The sequence below is a fragment of the Megascapheus bottae genome, chromosome 4 (assembly GCF_031878675.1).
Source record: "Megascapheus bottae isolate mThoBot1 chromosome 4, mThoBot2.hap1, whole genome shotgun sequence".
Classification (NCBI taxonomy): Eukaryota; Metazoa; Chordata; class Mammalia; order Rodentia; family Geomyidae; genus Megascapheus; species Megascapheus bottae.
Window position 1 is genome coordinate 36,288,866 of NC_143512.1, and position 15,752 is coordinate 36,304,617.

Sequence of the window (15,752 nt, forward strand, 5' to 3'; positions counted from 1 at the left end):
TTTATTGAATTTCTTCATACCTTCATAAATTGAATCACATACTTTGCTATTGAAAGGAGAATTCTATCTTACCCTAGCTAGATTGGCGAACATTCTGAATTTGCACAACAACAAATGCTGGTAGGGATGTGGGTAGTAGTAATTTAAGCCTGTACACTGCCAGTAGTAATATCAACCAGTATAACCAATCTAGAAAGCAGTCTGAAGATATCCCCCAAAACTAAGCATGGACTTTCCCTTATGATCCAGCTATACCACTCCTGGGCATCTATCCTGGGCAACATGAGTCAGGATATGAAAAGGACACCTGCACATCCATGTGCATTGCCAGCCTATACTCAATGGCCACACTGTGAAAATAGCCCAGATGCCCCTACAATGGACGAGTGGATACCTGTATACAATAGAATTTTACTTAGCCAGGAGAAAGAATAAATTCCATTTTCAGGTAAATGAATGAAATTAAAAACAAATCATATAAAGTGAAATAAACCAAGATCAGGGGGATAAAGGGCTGCATGTTCTTTCATATATATATGGAAGTTAGATCTTAAATACATGAGGATATGAAAATTATACAGGATTCTAGATACACACATAGAGAATCAGAAAGGTGCAATTTCTAAGTGCATTTCATATTTATATAAAATAATATAAATACTGAGTGGACATATATTTTGATGTAATTCAGCAATTTCACATATTTAAAATTCCACAGTCTGTAAATAACAGAAGAAATATATTAACCTCATAAAATGTTTCTATACAAAAATAGCATTCCCAAAAGCCATTCCCAATGGAAGTATGCTGGCCATATGTATTATGGTCTTGGTTTGGCTATATTGGATTATTTTAAATTATTACTTTTAACTTGATAAACAACTACATTGGTTGTCTTCACAGGATAGTTTTGTTAAGAATGCATTATTTCAGAACTATTTTTCACAATTTACCTTCCAAGTTTCCCAGCAACCAAGATACTTCTTGTTCCCAATGCATATGGTTCAAATAGTTCTTTCCGTCATTTTCTGTTGCCTTTTTTTAATAAGCTACTCAAGATGAGAAATGAGCACACTATTTCCCAAAATAGTCGTGTTTTTCAGAATATGGAATGTTGAAAGGCAGAAGATTCTACGTGTTGCCTCTATTGTTAGTGTCCTTCTCTCCTTAGGGAAAACTAGACGCCTTTGTGTGGAGCCACTAGTGATCTGTTGACAAAAATAGATCTGTTCAAACTTTTGGTCAGATTCCCTAAGTTAATAGGTATTTTAGCAGTTCTCTAAATGTACCTGCTTTCCCCGTAATTAGAATGATATGTCAAAATAACTCCTTAGGTACAACAAGTTGGCTGCTGCAGAAACAAATCTTATCAGTTATTTCTGACAGTGAATGGTTTTCATTTCTGTTTCTTTGTATTTTCTGGCTGATTGGCTCTATTGTAAAATAATTTTCTGATATTATATTTTCTGTGTCAGACTAGTCATTGTACATAATTTTCATTTTACTTAATTGTGTTTGAAATTCATTAAAAATTCTTTTTATTTGGGATCCTTCAATACTAAAATAAATAGTGAAAAGAAATTATATTTCTATTTTATATGTATCTCACCTCTGACTTTTTTCAAGTTGTGTTGAAAAATATCAGCAAAGTTTGAGTCTGAATCTTCTAAAGTGATGTCGAGGAGAGTTATGCCAAGAATTTAGAACTGGTGAAGGTTTTCCAGCAAATTCTTTATTTAAATCTCTAAGTAAGTCCTCAAAAAAGAGAGCTATAAGTTAGAATGCTTTTAAAATCAGAGTTGCACATGCAAAATTTAATATAATGTGTTTCTGCCAAGTGATTTATTAATTCCATATCTAATTTAAGACTGCAGTTTATGAGCTATTTTATAGTAATGGAAAACATAGTGCATGAATAGTTTTAGAGTTAAAGAATGTGATTTCAAAAGTATGAGTGTGTTTGAAGCTGATTGCACCAAGAAATTAGCGCTGTGCAAGCTGCAAGATAAGATATAGAAGAGCATCCTACCGATGTGGAGTCATTCCTCAACAGTAGAAAGTATATGCATCATACTATTCACATGCAAGGAAGAATAACCTAATTTATGTTAAGTCAGACACCTGAATATTATAATTGCTGACTATACACCACTTTTGAACGCCATTACATATTTAGTCATACCACACTGACTGTGCTGCTTAATTAAATGTATTCATTACATTGTATTTAGATTCTGTCTTCTCCTATAACCTGTTTTTTTTTCTTTTTGGCTCTACCATTTAATAAGCACAAAAGGCATTGACCACAGTATTATGGACAATGAACTAGGAATAGAAATCAAAGATTTAAATGTTTTAGGTCACAGTTTCTAACATACAGTGGGTTGCTTCCTATTTCTACTGGAAAGTTAGAAATGGAAATTAGCTCCAGTAACTGCAAGAGAATATAGATATTCACACTGCAAAGAGAGAAATGTGAATTAAATAGCTAAAACATGTTGATTTTATGGATATTCAGTGAAAAATCTATAACAATGTCTTTCTATGAGGCTAAGACTGAAAATTTAATTTCTGGCAATTGAGTTGTAAAGAACTAGACAACTGTTCAATATTCACAGGAGCCTGTCTTTCTGATACTGTACACACATAAAATATTGATACCATCATGACCTGATAACTGGATAAAAATGACTTATTCACCTTTTAGCCACACTGTCTATACAGTCTACCTTCTAGATATTTTTTTGTGAAAAAAGGAGTATCTTTTGAAGCAAACAACTTTTCGTATGAATAGATTTCGATACTATAATCCACAGGTATAACCCACCTGCTAAGTCATTTCTCTTCAGTTTCTCACTTTAGAGCTCTGTGTAATTTTATCAAAGGTATTGTGGCTTATGAGATCAATATATACTCTAGAGGCCAACAGGTAAAAACACATACTATCAATATCCAAGTTTGTATACTTACATGCAAATATTCTTGCTCTGGGACTACCTTTTGCTACCTTTTGGGAGCCTCATAATATTTAGGATACAAAGACTATTCTCATTTCCATAATTTGTTACTATTTAAAACACAAGATTTGACTTGCACATACTAGAAAACTTTTTATTTTCATCTGGGCACTGGTGGCTCACAACTTTAATCCTAGCTACTCAGGAGGCTGAGACCAAAGAACCATAGTTAAAGCCAGCCAGGGTAGGAAAGTCTGTGAGACTTTTATTACCAAGAATATTTACATGTAAATATTTATTCAAAGTTGGATACAGATAATGTGTTTATACCTGTTGGCCTCAGAATATTTAATGATCTCATAAGCCAAAAACCTTTGATAAAATTACATTCAATAAAGTATTTATCAAAACAACTATTTCAGGGGCAAATAAAGTCAAATGTTGGCTTCTAAAACATTGCAATTATGAAGTTCAGTGCACCAAAACAAATTAAATCCCAGTGTACAGAAACATTAACTTTATGAAAGTTATTAATGTAATATTTACCTGGGAAAAAATCGTTCTTTTCCACCAAAATGAACTATTCCAATTTCAACTTGATTTCATGTGACTTATCAATCATAGAAAATTGTTTACTAACAATCCTCTTTGCTTTCTACTTAATTTGAGCTTTGTCACAGTGTAGTAAATCATACATATCATTATGATTGGACATAACAAGAATGTAGTGTTATATAGCCAACAATCAATTAATAAGTCTTATTAACATACATTATGTCCTTAGTTAATACCATAAATTTTTATTCATGAAACAAGTCAAGGTGTCCAGCCTAATCCAAATCTGTTTTTAAAGGCAAATAAATAGGTATTTCAATTCTTTTATTACAGGGTGATCTCCATCCTGATGAATTCAGCAGCAAGTCACTTGCAATTAAACAAAGAAAAAAAACATTTTCTTTTCTGTAATACTGTTAGATATATGATTTCTTTATAATTTCTTCACAGGTGTTTTACCATTTATAATATAGAAATCGAAGAAATTGAGTAATAGGTAAATTGTTTCTGTGGAATCAACTTTATTAATTTATAACCATTTGAGGATTATTTTTCAAAAACGTTCAAATTTTTTTAAAAAATTGAATATCACAAAAATTCTTATCATGAAAGGACAGAAAATGCAGCCTCATTTTATTAAGCTAGCATAACAACATTAAATTTGATCTTTATTATATTATTTTATCAACCCCAAATACATTTAGTATACATTTAGTATAAATTTTGCTGTTTTATCATTTTAATATTTAAAAAATATAATGAGAAGATGGTAACTGACTTTCACTTCAAATTACATTTATACATGGATGAAGCAGGTGGAATTTTTCTTTTTCCACAAAGACTACACTTGAAACTTTCCTCTGGAGCTGATTTTAAGTATTTCTGTATTAATCTGAGTAAATTACTTTCATCATTTTACTCACTCAACTTTTGAGACATGATTGCTGGGACTTTAGACTCCCTCCCAAATCCTTAAGTAGCTATGCAAATGTATCTATGCATTCTGCCTTCTACTGGCCACTTTCAATACTCTGGAAAAAGTCTCACATAAGTCCAATGTGGATTCTCATATCTGTTTTAAGTGTAATGGAGTATGCCCAGAGCACACAGTACCAGAGGCCACCCAGTAGCTACTTTACCCTAATCAGAAACTCCACTCTGGGGCTGGGGTCCACCTTCGAATGCCTCTTAACAAAGTGACTGATGTAAAGGCAACCTCCCCACTCCTCCATTCACACAAACTAGGAATAGATCCATGAGACACGTGTTGGATTCATTGGTTAACTAATCTCAGACTACAAAGTTATTTGTCTATTACATTTAATAAAACAACTTGTTGCTACATGCTAATAATTCATGCCTATAATCCTAGCTACTCAAGAGGTTGTGATCAACCTCAAGCAAAAAATCTCAGAGGTAGTGCCGAGACCCTGAATTGAAACTCCAGTAAAAAAAAAGTGTGTAAACACACACACACACACACACACACACACACACACACACACACACACACCAGTCCTCTGTTTATAGCAGGTACATGGTAAACAACATAAACTAAGTTTTCTGACCCTGTAATTTTCACATTGGGAAAAACAAGACCAATATCAATGTGGTTAAAAGTATATTATAGAGTAGAAAAGTAACCAAATTATTAAAGTAACCTCTCCATTGAATAAAAATTATTGCATACTTCAAATATTGTATTTTTAAGAAAATAAGTTATTCATCCTGAATTCAGAGGGAAACAAAGGCAAAGAACAGGAGAGATGTTTCCTCACCCTGCTTCAGTTTCGCTGCCAGGCCCAGGGAAGGAAGCCAAAAACAGTATTACTATTCAAAATCTGAAAGAAAATTACTGCAGTTGCCTGACAGAAGGTGGAGGGAGCCCATAAGACCAATTTGAGGCAGACACCAGGATTATTCTCATCGTTCTATCCCCAAAGAATGAAAGAGACCCTCATCACAATGTTTTCTGGTGAATACTTATAATTACCAGTATTTATTTCATAAAGACAGGGGAAAATATTTTTTTTTGCAATACACATAGGAGACCCTTGCTAACAGTCCAGCTACTCGGGAGACCTAAGTATCAGTCCAGACTGAGCAAACACACAAGACACTATCTGAAAAATAATTAAAAGAGTCTGGTGTGAAATCCCAGTACTTCCAGAGGTTCAGGGGTAGAGAGCAGGAGGTGGAAGAAGAGGTGGAAGAGGATGAGGAATAGAGAGGGAAGGGAAGGAGGAAGAAATTGTAGCCAAGGGAGTCAGGCAAAATGAAATCATAATATGAAATATATACAAATTATGATGCTGGAAAAGATAACAGACAATTGGTTTTACTACACTTTCAAATAGTTGTTAGAAGCAAAATAAAATGTAAATTTACAGACTATAAAATGAAGAATAGGAGAAGAAAGTGAAGAGATTATGAGATTTTTTTTTCTTACTGATGTGACCCACTGTTATGTACTCAAATGGGACCACAGTAGTGGCATTAGAAGGAAAGATAAGAATAGAAAAATATTTGAAGCAATCATGTCAGAAAACCTGTCCAAAATAATAATAAAAAAACATTAGGATATACATGAAGAGCCTCTGTCAGTTCCAAGGAGGATTAACATGAAAACACAGATTTGGCCAAATCATAAGCAAATGTTGAGAAGCCATAACAAAGTAAAAATCTTGAAATCAGTACAGAACAAAAACATACAAACAAAAACCAAACATGAAGAAGATGAAAATGACTGTGGAGGATTCTCCAGGGGATAAGATGTGCTAGGACATATAGAAAGCGTTAATCAGTAAAAATGGATTGAAATCTTATAAAATTAATTCCCCTGCTTCAATGGAACTAAATTTGAAATGAAAATAGAAAACATAAAATTCAAAAATATGTTAAATAAATGTACTTCTAAGAAATGAATAATTCTAACAAAATTCAAAGGAAATAGAAATTTGGATAGATAGATAGATCGATATCTTCCTCCATATATACTATGTGCTATATAATTTTATTTTATAAATTATATTTATATAAACACACAGGTTTATACTTCTTTCTAAAATGTGTCGCCAGTCCCTTCATGTTTGCATATTTTTGTAGACCCCAAATGATCTTTTTATCTTTTTTTATTATCCTCAATTTAGATCTCTGAAAAATATTTACATTTTCTATCAGTTCCAGTAATTTTTTCTTTTAAATTTCATTGAATTCATTTTTCTTAACATCCATATCACCTTAATTTTATAAATAAACATAATATGGCATAAAGTAATGCAAATTTTTCTAAGCTTATATTTTTCTTAACATAATACTATACTTTTATTTCACCAACATGATTGCTACAAGATTTCTTCTGGGTTTTCTTCACTTGAAAGTTAAAATTATTTATATCTTCTGTTATTCCCAAGGATTTAAATTTTTCTTTATGCGTATTCTTTCTTACATCTGAATCATGTTAGCTTTTTTAATATATAAAATTCAAGTATACAGCATAAACTAGAGCATGGCTCAAGTAGTAAACCATCAACCCCTAATCAGAAGGTGCTGAGTTCAAATTCAGTACTAGCAGAAGAAAAGGCATAGCATATAAAAGGAAAATATCAAATACAGAAGTAATATTTTGGTATCACTCATTTTTTTAATATTTTTATTGTATTTAATAAAAGGGTTACATGATATTTGCCAGATAGAAGGTGCATTAATTCACATACATTGATACCCTTCCACATGTCGTGGTCCCCATTACCCTCCCCCCCACCCCTCCTCTTGGTTTTCCCCCCTTCCCTATCCAATTTCAAATAACCAAATACAAATGTATCCAATATATCAGATAACAAAGTGAGATATTGTGACAATATGAGATAACAAAGGAACAGCAAAAGAGATGAAAGATAACAGCACCTTAAGGACAGCAATCATTCGTTATACGGCTTTTGTTTCAATATCCTAGAGGGCCATTCAATTAGCTTCATACTATATGGCCTTATGTATCAAGTTTTTACTCATTTTTATTGAAGAATTTATTAACATTGATTTTTACATCATATTTCAAATGATGTATTTAAAAAACAAATATTCAAGAAGGGAATCTCTATATACAATCACTGGCACTTAGATTTTAAAACATAATTAAAATTAGGCCCCTAGTTTGTACATCATAGATACCTATTAATCTATGTAATAAAATATTATGTCTATAGAGTCATAGATTTTTATGTCTATGAAGTTGCATTTATATTTCCAATACCATATCAATAGCATTGGGTATGCAAATATTGAGTCCTTGCTCTTGTACTGTTTGAATCTAATAGCCACATATTAAGGATAACATGTGTCTTTTCCTTAGGTCTTGACTTGTCTCACTCAACATGATTCGCTCTAGATTCATCCACTTCCCTGCAAATGCCATTATTTTATCTTGTTTGTTGGCTATGTAGATTTCCATTGTGTGTGTGTATATATATATATATGTATATCAATTTTTGTATCCATTAATCTGCAGTAGGGCATCTGGATTTTTTACTTCGCCTGGCTATTGTGAATAGTGCAGAGATAAACATAGCTGAGCAGGTGTCCTTATCATATCTTGGGTTATGATGTTCAGGGTAGATGCCCAGAAGTGGTATGGCAGGATAATAAGGAAGGTCAATTTTCAGTTCTTTAAGAAAACTCCACACTTCTGGCTTTTTTCATATATGTGGTCCAGAGGAATCAAACCCAGGTCTTAGGTCCTAAGAAAAAGATTTTTTCTTCTGGAATCAACCCACCTAGATGAACACTTAGATATCTTGGTTAGAGACTGTCTCAGGATAAATTCTGTGCAAGCCCTGTTTTAGAGTAGTGAAATTTTTATTCTAAAAGATGTGCTTTCTTGGACCTGGTATTCTAAGTTTAATGTAACAAATTTTAGGACAAAAATTCAGCTTGAAACAGATTGCTGTCTACTTAAGTAGAAAAATTGGCTTAATTGAAGCATACACACACACACACACACACACACACACACACACACACACACACACAGAGGAAAAAAATATTTCTACATTAAAAAAGAAAGGGAAAATTCCAGAGAAGGAGATCAGTTAGAGTGGGAGAAAACATACCCAGTGTAAAGAGCCAACACACACAACCAAGGAGAAAACTTTACCCAGCAGAAAACCCAGCTGACTGTAAAAACCACCAGAGAAAAGGTGCTAGGAGACTTCCCCTTGGAATAGCTAAGTAATGGATTTGTGAACTTTTAAGGGCTTAAGTATTCAGCCCTCAAGTCATTTGTGTCTTTGGGGACACATCCCCACGTTCATAGCAATACCATGGGTTTTGTAAGATAGCTTTCCTTTTCCTCTTTCTTTTCCTTTCCTTTTTTCATCATTTATTTACTGCCAATAATATTCTGAAGGATCAGTTGCTTTGCCCATGTGTTTCTATTTTAGGGCATGTCTATGCCACATAAACATTGTCTTATTCTATGAATTAACCCTTTAGGCTGTTTTCATTCATGGCCTGCATTTGACCCATGCTAGTCTATTTACTTATTTATTTCTTTATTTATGACTACCTTGAATCACAGGGAACCAAGGACCTGAAATAGAAACAAAAGGATGTGGTGGTTGAAAGCTCCAAGGGTCATATCTGGGCTATTGAAAATTTCAGATGATAAGATCAAGGATATAGCACAGTACTGAGTCATAGGAAATAAGTAGAAACAGGAAGCCATGATAGGACAACGGATGCTATTGATAAAAAAAATCACCAAAAAAAGAGACAATTTTCCCATAAGGATTGGTCCATGGTACAAACTGTATCATATTTCTTTTTAACTAAAATTATCTGATGTAAGAAAAGGACTTAAGAATGAATTGGAGAATTAAGAAGGAAAATTGGGAAATACTTATAGTCTATATACGTCTTTGAAGAAAGTCATCCTTATTTCCTGTATTTCTGTTCTATTTTCATTGGTTTAAAGCTTCCTTAAATTTCCCTGAATCTTTTGATCTTCATTAAGTGAATGTTTCACAAAAAAAAACAACACACCTTTTGCACACAGTTTCCACAAGCCTGGAATGTCTCTTTTTAATTCACCCTCATTGATTTGCTTTTTTTCCTAGTCATCATCATGTGTTACCTTTAGTTTTTAAAGACATTTGAGTATGACTTCATACTTTCAAGCTTTTAAGGACTGTATTTTCCTGAAAGAAGATATTCACTAGATAATTATTATTATTCAATATAATCTAATTTTTTAATTGTGAAACATTGCTTTTGTGTAGACTATAATTTCATTTTTATTCTTAGTGAATTGACTAATTAATTGAACTATAAACATAGACTGGGAGATAATGGCCAGTCTCAAAATTAGCCAATTAGAAAAGATAGAGGATTCTGTTCAATGTAAAAATGCCCATAATTCCATTTCTTTGTTCATTTGTTTTGTTCTAGTTCTCAGGCATGATTTTAAGATCTGAGTGCTGTCACTTACATTCTTCATTCAAAGCTGGTGTTCTATTATAGCTCCACTTATGGTTTCATGGTGGTTAATTGCAGATAAGATTCTCACAGACTTCATTTAACAGTTCTTCTATATGGGCAAAAGTATAGGCTTGAGCCATTGGCTCCTTGTTTATTTTTTATAAACAATTAAATAGTTTTGCAAAGAAACCTGTGCTACATTTTCTGTTGGAAAATATGCCAATGACAATTTTGGTCATCTGGTCATCTATTTCAAAACAGAAATAACCCTATTGGTGTTTCATTTAATAAATGTGGCTTTTAGCCTCTTGAGTTTAAAGGACTTACAAATTGACAGTGGATTGAACTGCCACGTTTAATGTCTGAATTGTCTTCTTTACAGGTGGATCTTCTTGTCCCCACCAAGGTAACTGGCATCATCACACAAGGAGCTAAAGATTTCGGGCATGTACAGTTTGTGGGTTCATACAAACTAGCCTACAGCAAAGATGGAGAACACTGGACTGTATACCAAGATGAAAAACAAAGAAAAGATAAGGTCAGTCATCCATTTCATTTCTGGAGTTCAGGGGCAGAGAAACCAATGTAGTTCTATGTTCACTGAAGAAACTGCATTTACATGAAAAATACTGAAAATACACAAAATCTGTTTAATTCTTCCATCAGTTACCTAAGATGGCTATTTAAAATGAATTTACACACACACACACACACACACACACACACACACACACACACACCAAGCAAACAACACCTGACTGGAGGTTAGAAAACTTAGAATAGTCAAAGTAGGTTTGAGGTAATCAAGGCTCCAGTCACTGTATCTGGAATGATGCTGTATAATTCACAGCCTTGCCCCTGTTGACAGAAGTGACATATAAATAAAGAAAGGGGACAACCTGTCTGGAATGAGCAGGTGTCATCTGAAGTTTTTGAAATGAATCATTGGGGCACACCATTGTTTACTCGTTCTCTTCCCTGTCATCTGCTCATCTCCAAGGCATCTTTCAGTTCACAGTAGGGATTCAGGCTCAAATTTGTTGTGTATGAACAACCTGACACTAGTGATTAAGTTCCTCACAACCTCTGGTAGTTTATGAAAACAGTACCTCTAAATCAGTGTCACCCCTTTAAACTATATTGAATTGTTTTTGCCATTTAGCAAAATTTTGGTTTCTTATTTCTCATGTTGTCTTTCCTTTAAAAAATCTACTCTTTAATAATTAAAGGTGAATATTCAGAAAAGTTGAATTAATAGCAATTTTAGGTTTAAAATAAATGGTAATAGATCAAATTATCATTTATATGCATGTATAAAATGGATACACAAAACATACAAATATATGGAAATACACTACAAAAGTCAACTGAAGAATACAGGATGCCTTGTTATATTCTGTAAGATGTCAGTTTCTGAGTACTTTCCACAGCATTCACAGTTGTGAATTTATTTTAGCATTCTGTCTTAATCAATATTCCACATTAAATCCTGGATAACCAAAGGCCTTGAAGATATTCTCTAAACATCTATATGTTCTTATATTTCTTTTCCAATGTACAATATTTTCCAACACTAAGCTTTCACATTGCTTCACATCATGGATTAAGCTACATTTTTATTTGAAATTCAAATGTTCCTTTGCACTTATGAAACTCACATCTGTTTTATACTCTTGGAGCTGCATTTTTTGATGTTTGTTTTCTTTTATATGTGTTTTACTGCATCTCACAGGAAAACTGCAAAACTTCCCAGACATTTTCAATATTTAATTTTTGAGTTATAAACTGAAGAAAAACAATAACAAATTGAAGGAGAGTAGATATATGGAAAAATTATAGAGGAAAATGCATTTTCTCATCCAATATATTAGTCATAATGACATGGGTTCTTATACCTGAATTCATGCTCATGGAAGCTTTCTTTCTTTAAGGAATGGGGAAGCTGGTAATATTTTATCAGTTTTCCTCACTGAAATGATCCAGGGCTATAAAAACCTAATTTAGAAAAAAATTAAACTTTACTCAGGTTTTATGAGAAAAAAATAAAAATTTCTATTGCCAATAAGACTTTGTAGGTTCTTAAATATGAATCAAATGCATTCATTAAAAGAGTTACCCCACTATCCTGTTCAACTCATCTCCAATGAATTCTCCAATTCTTTATGTTCCAAATGTAGATTCCCTGTTGAAAATGACTGATTACTCTGTCCTGCCTTGGTCTATTTGAATTGAAACTAGAGGCCTGGATGTTTACAGACATTCCAGATAGTGTGAATAAGTAACTTTGGGAAAGATGATTCCAGATGATGTGCAAACCAAACTTGAAGTTTTGGTTTAGGCACTCCTGTGTCATGTTCTTATTAAAATGGAATGTATTATAACTTCTGAGGATTTTTTCTGACATGCAACTAATTATGGAAAAGTCAGTAAGAGTTGGTATCTCCAAAATGAATTTAGATTGCCAGTTCTTTCATGGACATCTGAAGTTAAAGATTTACTAGACATAATTAAGTCTTCAAAAGATTGTCATGGTTTCTATGTGTCAAACACTGCGTGCGACAAATGGGGGCACAAACGACTTTCATTCTATGGAAAGGAGCTTGGGAAAGTTACAAGAAACTTTGATTCCATCAGCATATTTTAAGGAATCAAAATAAATCCACCAAGTGTATCATCTAAGAAAACACAGCCAAGAAAGAAGTAGCCAGTAGATTGTCAGTTTTCATAAAAGTCCTTAGCAGTTCAATGAAGGAAAGGGGGTCTCTGTTCCATCTCACCCTCCTTCCCTTTCTCAATTTGTGTGAAAAATAGAATTGTCGATATCATTAAGATAGCCACCATAATCTGTACCAGAAGCATATATGCAAATAATATATGCACTAATTACAGATCCTACCAACATCCTGGCACTCCTGCTGAAGCAGACAATTTCAAGGAGCTAAGATTAAATTTGAGTATTTAAGGCCACCATGGTCTAGCACCTGGGTAGGCAAAAGTCAGCTAAATAATAAATCTCCATGTTAGTCTTTTGCAATTTGGTCAGGGTAAGATGGTTAAACTTAAGAAATTCTTTAGAAGTCAATGAAAAGGAGTCCACAGTAATAATCAGGAGGATGTTATTGGGGTAAGATGATGGAAATACGTGAATTATTCTTTAATAAATAGCTACACAGTGCAGCAAGATCATGAGTAATTCCTTAGTAATCCATTGAGAATATTAGTCATATGCCTTCAGAATTTGGTTACTCTGTGAAAATAGGGGAGAGTGGTAAAGAAATGAAGCCAAGTTTCCAAGAATTAAATAATTTTATGCACTACATTTTAGTAACTAAGATAAGTTACACCAATAACATTCAATTATTTTATAAATTATAATCATAATTTATTTTATCAAAGAATATTTATAGTCATGTCCTTACCTATGTAAATGAGACATGTATTTTATTTAGGTAAAATAATATCTTAAATGGTAATACTAGATAAACAATACTATCTACTTAACCTTAAGGTTAGGTTTTTGGCAAGTGACTTAATTAAATTAAGGTCAAAAATACAATTATCGAGTTTTTGACTTATATAAAAATAAAGGCTTTGTTATTTAAATAAAAATACTATCTAGTACAGTATAGAAGTTTATCCACTTTATTCTTTGTAATTTAGCATTCTGCAATGGGACTAGGATACACACTGATGAACAATTTCCTATACTCACATAAATGTGGGTGCTACTGTATTGTAAAACCGAGGATACCTAGATGAGAATGTTTCTATTTTGATAGGTTTAAAATTTAATGATGATGGGCAGGGAGTTTGGCCTAGTGGTTAAAGTGCTTGCCTAGCATACATGAAGACCCGGGTTCGATTCCTCGGTACCACATACATAGAAAAAAGCCGGAAGTGGTGCTGAGGCTCAAGTGGTAGAGCTCTAGCCTTGAGAAAGTCCAAGGACAGTGCTCAGGCCCTGAGCTCAAGCCCAGGACTGGCAAAAAAAAAATTTAATGATGAATTCATGTCTCTTAATTTTACATGTCAAGTATCCCTATTCAGGAATGGTATATAATGCCATTGCTCACTTGTTTAAGGAAATAAAGAAGATACGGATTAGGGATTAGAAAGAGACAAATGTTTTGTTGCCCTTTGGTTAATCTCATATTGTACCTATATCTGGTACGTATACCTGGTATACGTTTGATTTTTTGAAATAGCAAAAGGAAGGGGGGAAAACAAGATGATTGGGAGGGGGAAGGAAGGGAAATGGGAACAAAAACATGAAGAAGGGATATCAATGTGTAAGAAATAATTCACCTACTATTTGGCAAATGTAAATGTAACCCCTCTGCACATTACAATAAAAAAATTTTTAAATTAAAAAAAAGAAAGAGTAAAATGTCACTGTACAATAGTGAAGATGTGACACCATTGTAGATAATCAACAGATTATATCTGAGTAAAGAGAATGTGGTTTATATGTGCAATGTAATTTTATTTAGCCATAAAAAATAGTTGTTATATTGTTTGCAGAAAAGTAGGTGAACTGGGTATTTTCATACTGAGCAAAATAAGCCAAGCTCAGAAAGATAAATATTTCAGGTTTTCATTTACGTACAGAATCTAAACTTAAAGACTGGGTGCTGTTCCTGAGCTCTTCATTTCCAGGCTACCACCCTAGCTCTTGGCCTGGGCATTGTCCCTGAGCACTTCTGCTCACGGCTACCACAGTCCCACTTGGGCCACAGCCCCATTTCTTGTTTTCTAGTGATTAATTGGAGATGAGAGTCTCATGGTCTTTAGTGCCTGGGCTGGCTTTGAACTGCAATCCACAGATCTCAGCCTCCTGAGTAGCTAGGATTACAGGTGTAAGCCTACATGTCCGGATGACAATGCTTTTTAATAGGGAATGAGAAGAGGAAGAAAAGACAAGGAGGATATTTTAAGATATTATATACAAATCAGTATAAAGAGAGCACAACAAATGAAGCCTACCGACATTTGTTTAAAGGGAAAGGGAAAGAAGCTGATTAATTCAACTTAATGTAAATGGAGAAAATTTGAACAAAGCACACGATATACAAGTTACAAATATCACATCAAAAGCTTCATTGTACACTTAATTTATACTAATAAAAATAGCACAACTAAGTCATGTTCTTCGTAACTGAATGAAGTCTGATTCGAGGCAAAAAGAATATATTTTTTAGTGAAAAGATAAAGAAAATCTATTAGTGCCAAACTCTTTGTGTACAGTCTGCTATTTATTAGAGGCACTAAAAGAAACTATAGGGATAGTTTATAAAGTGTGGAAATTTATTTTTTCACAGTGGGGTAACACTTTTGAATTCATAGTGTCTCATTTCTCTCCTCATGTGGGAAGAAAGGAACAAACAATCTCTCTTACGTAAGTGCTTATAAACAAGCCCCCATGACCAAAGCCCCTCCCATGGGCTCCATTCTATAATACCATTGTCTAGAGAGGTAGGATTTCAGCAAATGCATGTGGAGGGGTATCAAATTCATTCAGCTCTGCACTATAGATACCAGCAGCAAATTGGAGGCAATTGGGTCATTGATTATGAAGTTTTTGATTTCAGGTTTTAGAAAAACTAGAGTAGAGTATTTATAACTTTTGCCAAAGCCTAAAACTAAGTGGACCATGTATTATGAGGTATATCCAAGTGTGAAAATGTTCCTCGAACTTAAATTTACGGAATGGATATGTAAGGACTCAACCTTTCTTAGCCAAATATGATTATACACCTTTACTTATAA

At 33.4% G+C, this 15,752-nt stretch overlaps 1 protein-coding gene across 2 annotated transcripts in view; it reads left to right on the plus strand.

Moving 5' to 3' along the window:
* Edil3 (EGF like and discoidin domains 3) overlaps positions 1-15,752 on the plus strand; it is a 380,429-nt gene that overhangs the window by 328,977 nt on the left and 35,700 nt on the right. For both annotated transcript variants that reach the window (XM_090331670.1, XM_090331669.1), the window contains exon 10: positions 10,369-10,524. In XM_090331670.1, the coding sequence (XP_090187796.1) occupies positions 10,369-10,524 (156 nt within the window). The remainder of the gene's footprint in view (positions 1-10,368; positions 10,525-15,752) is intronic.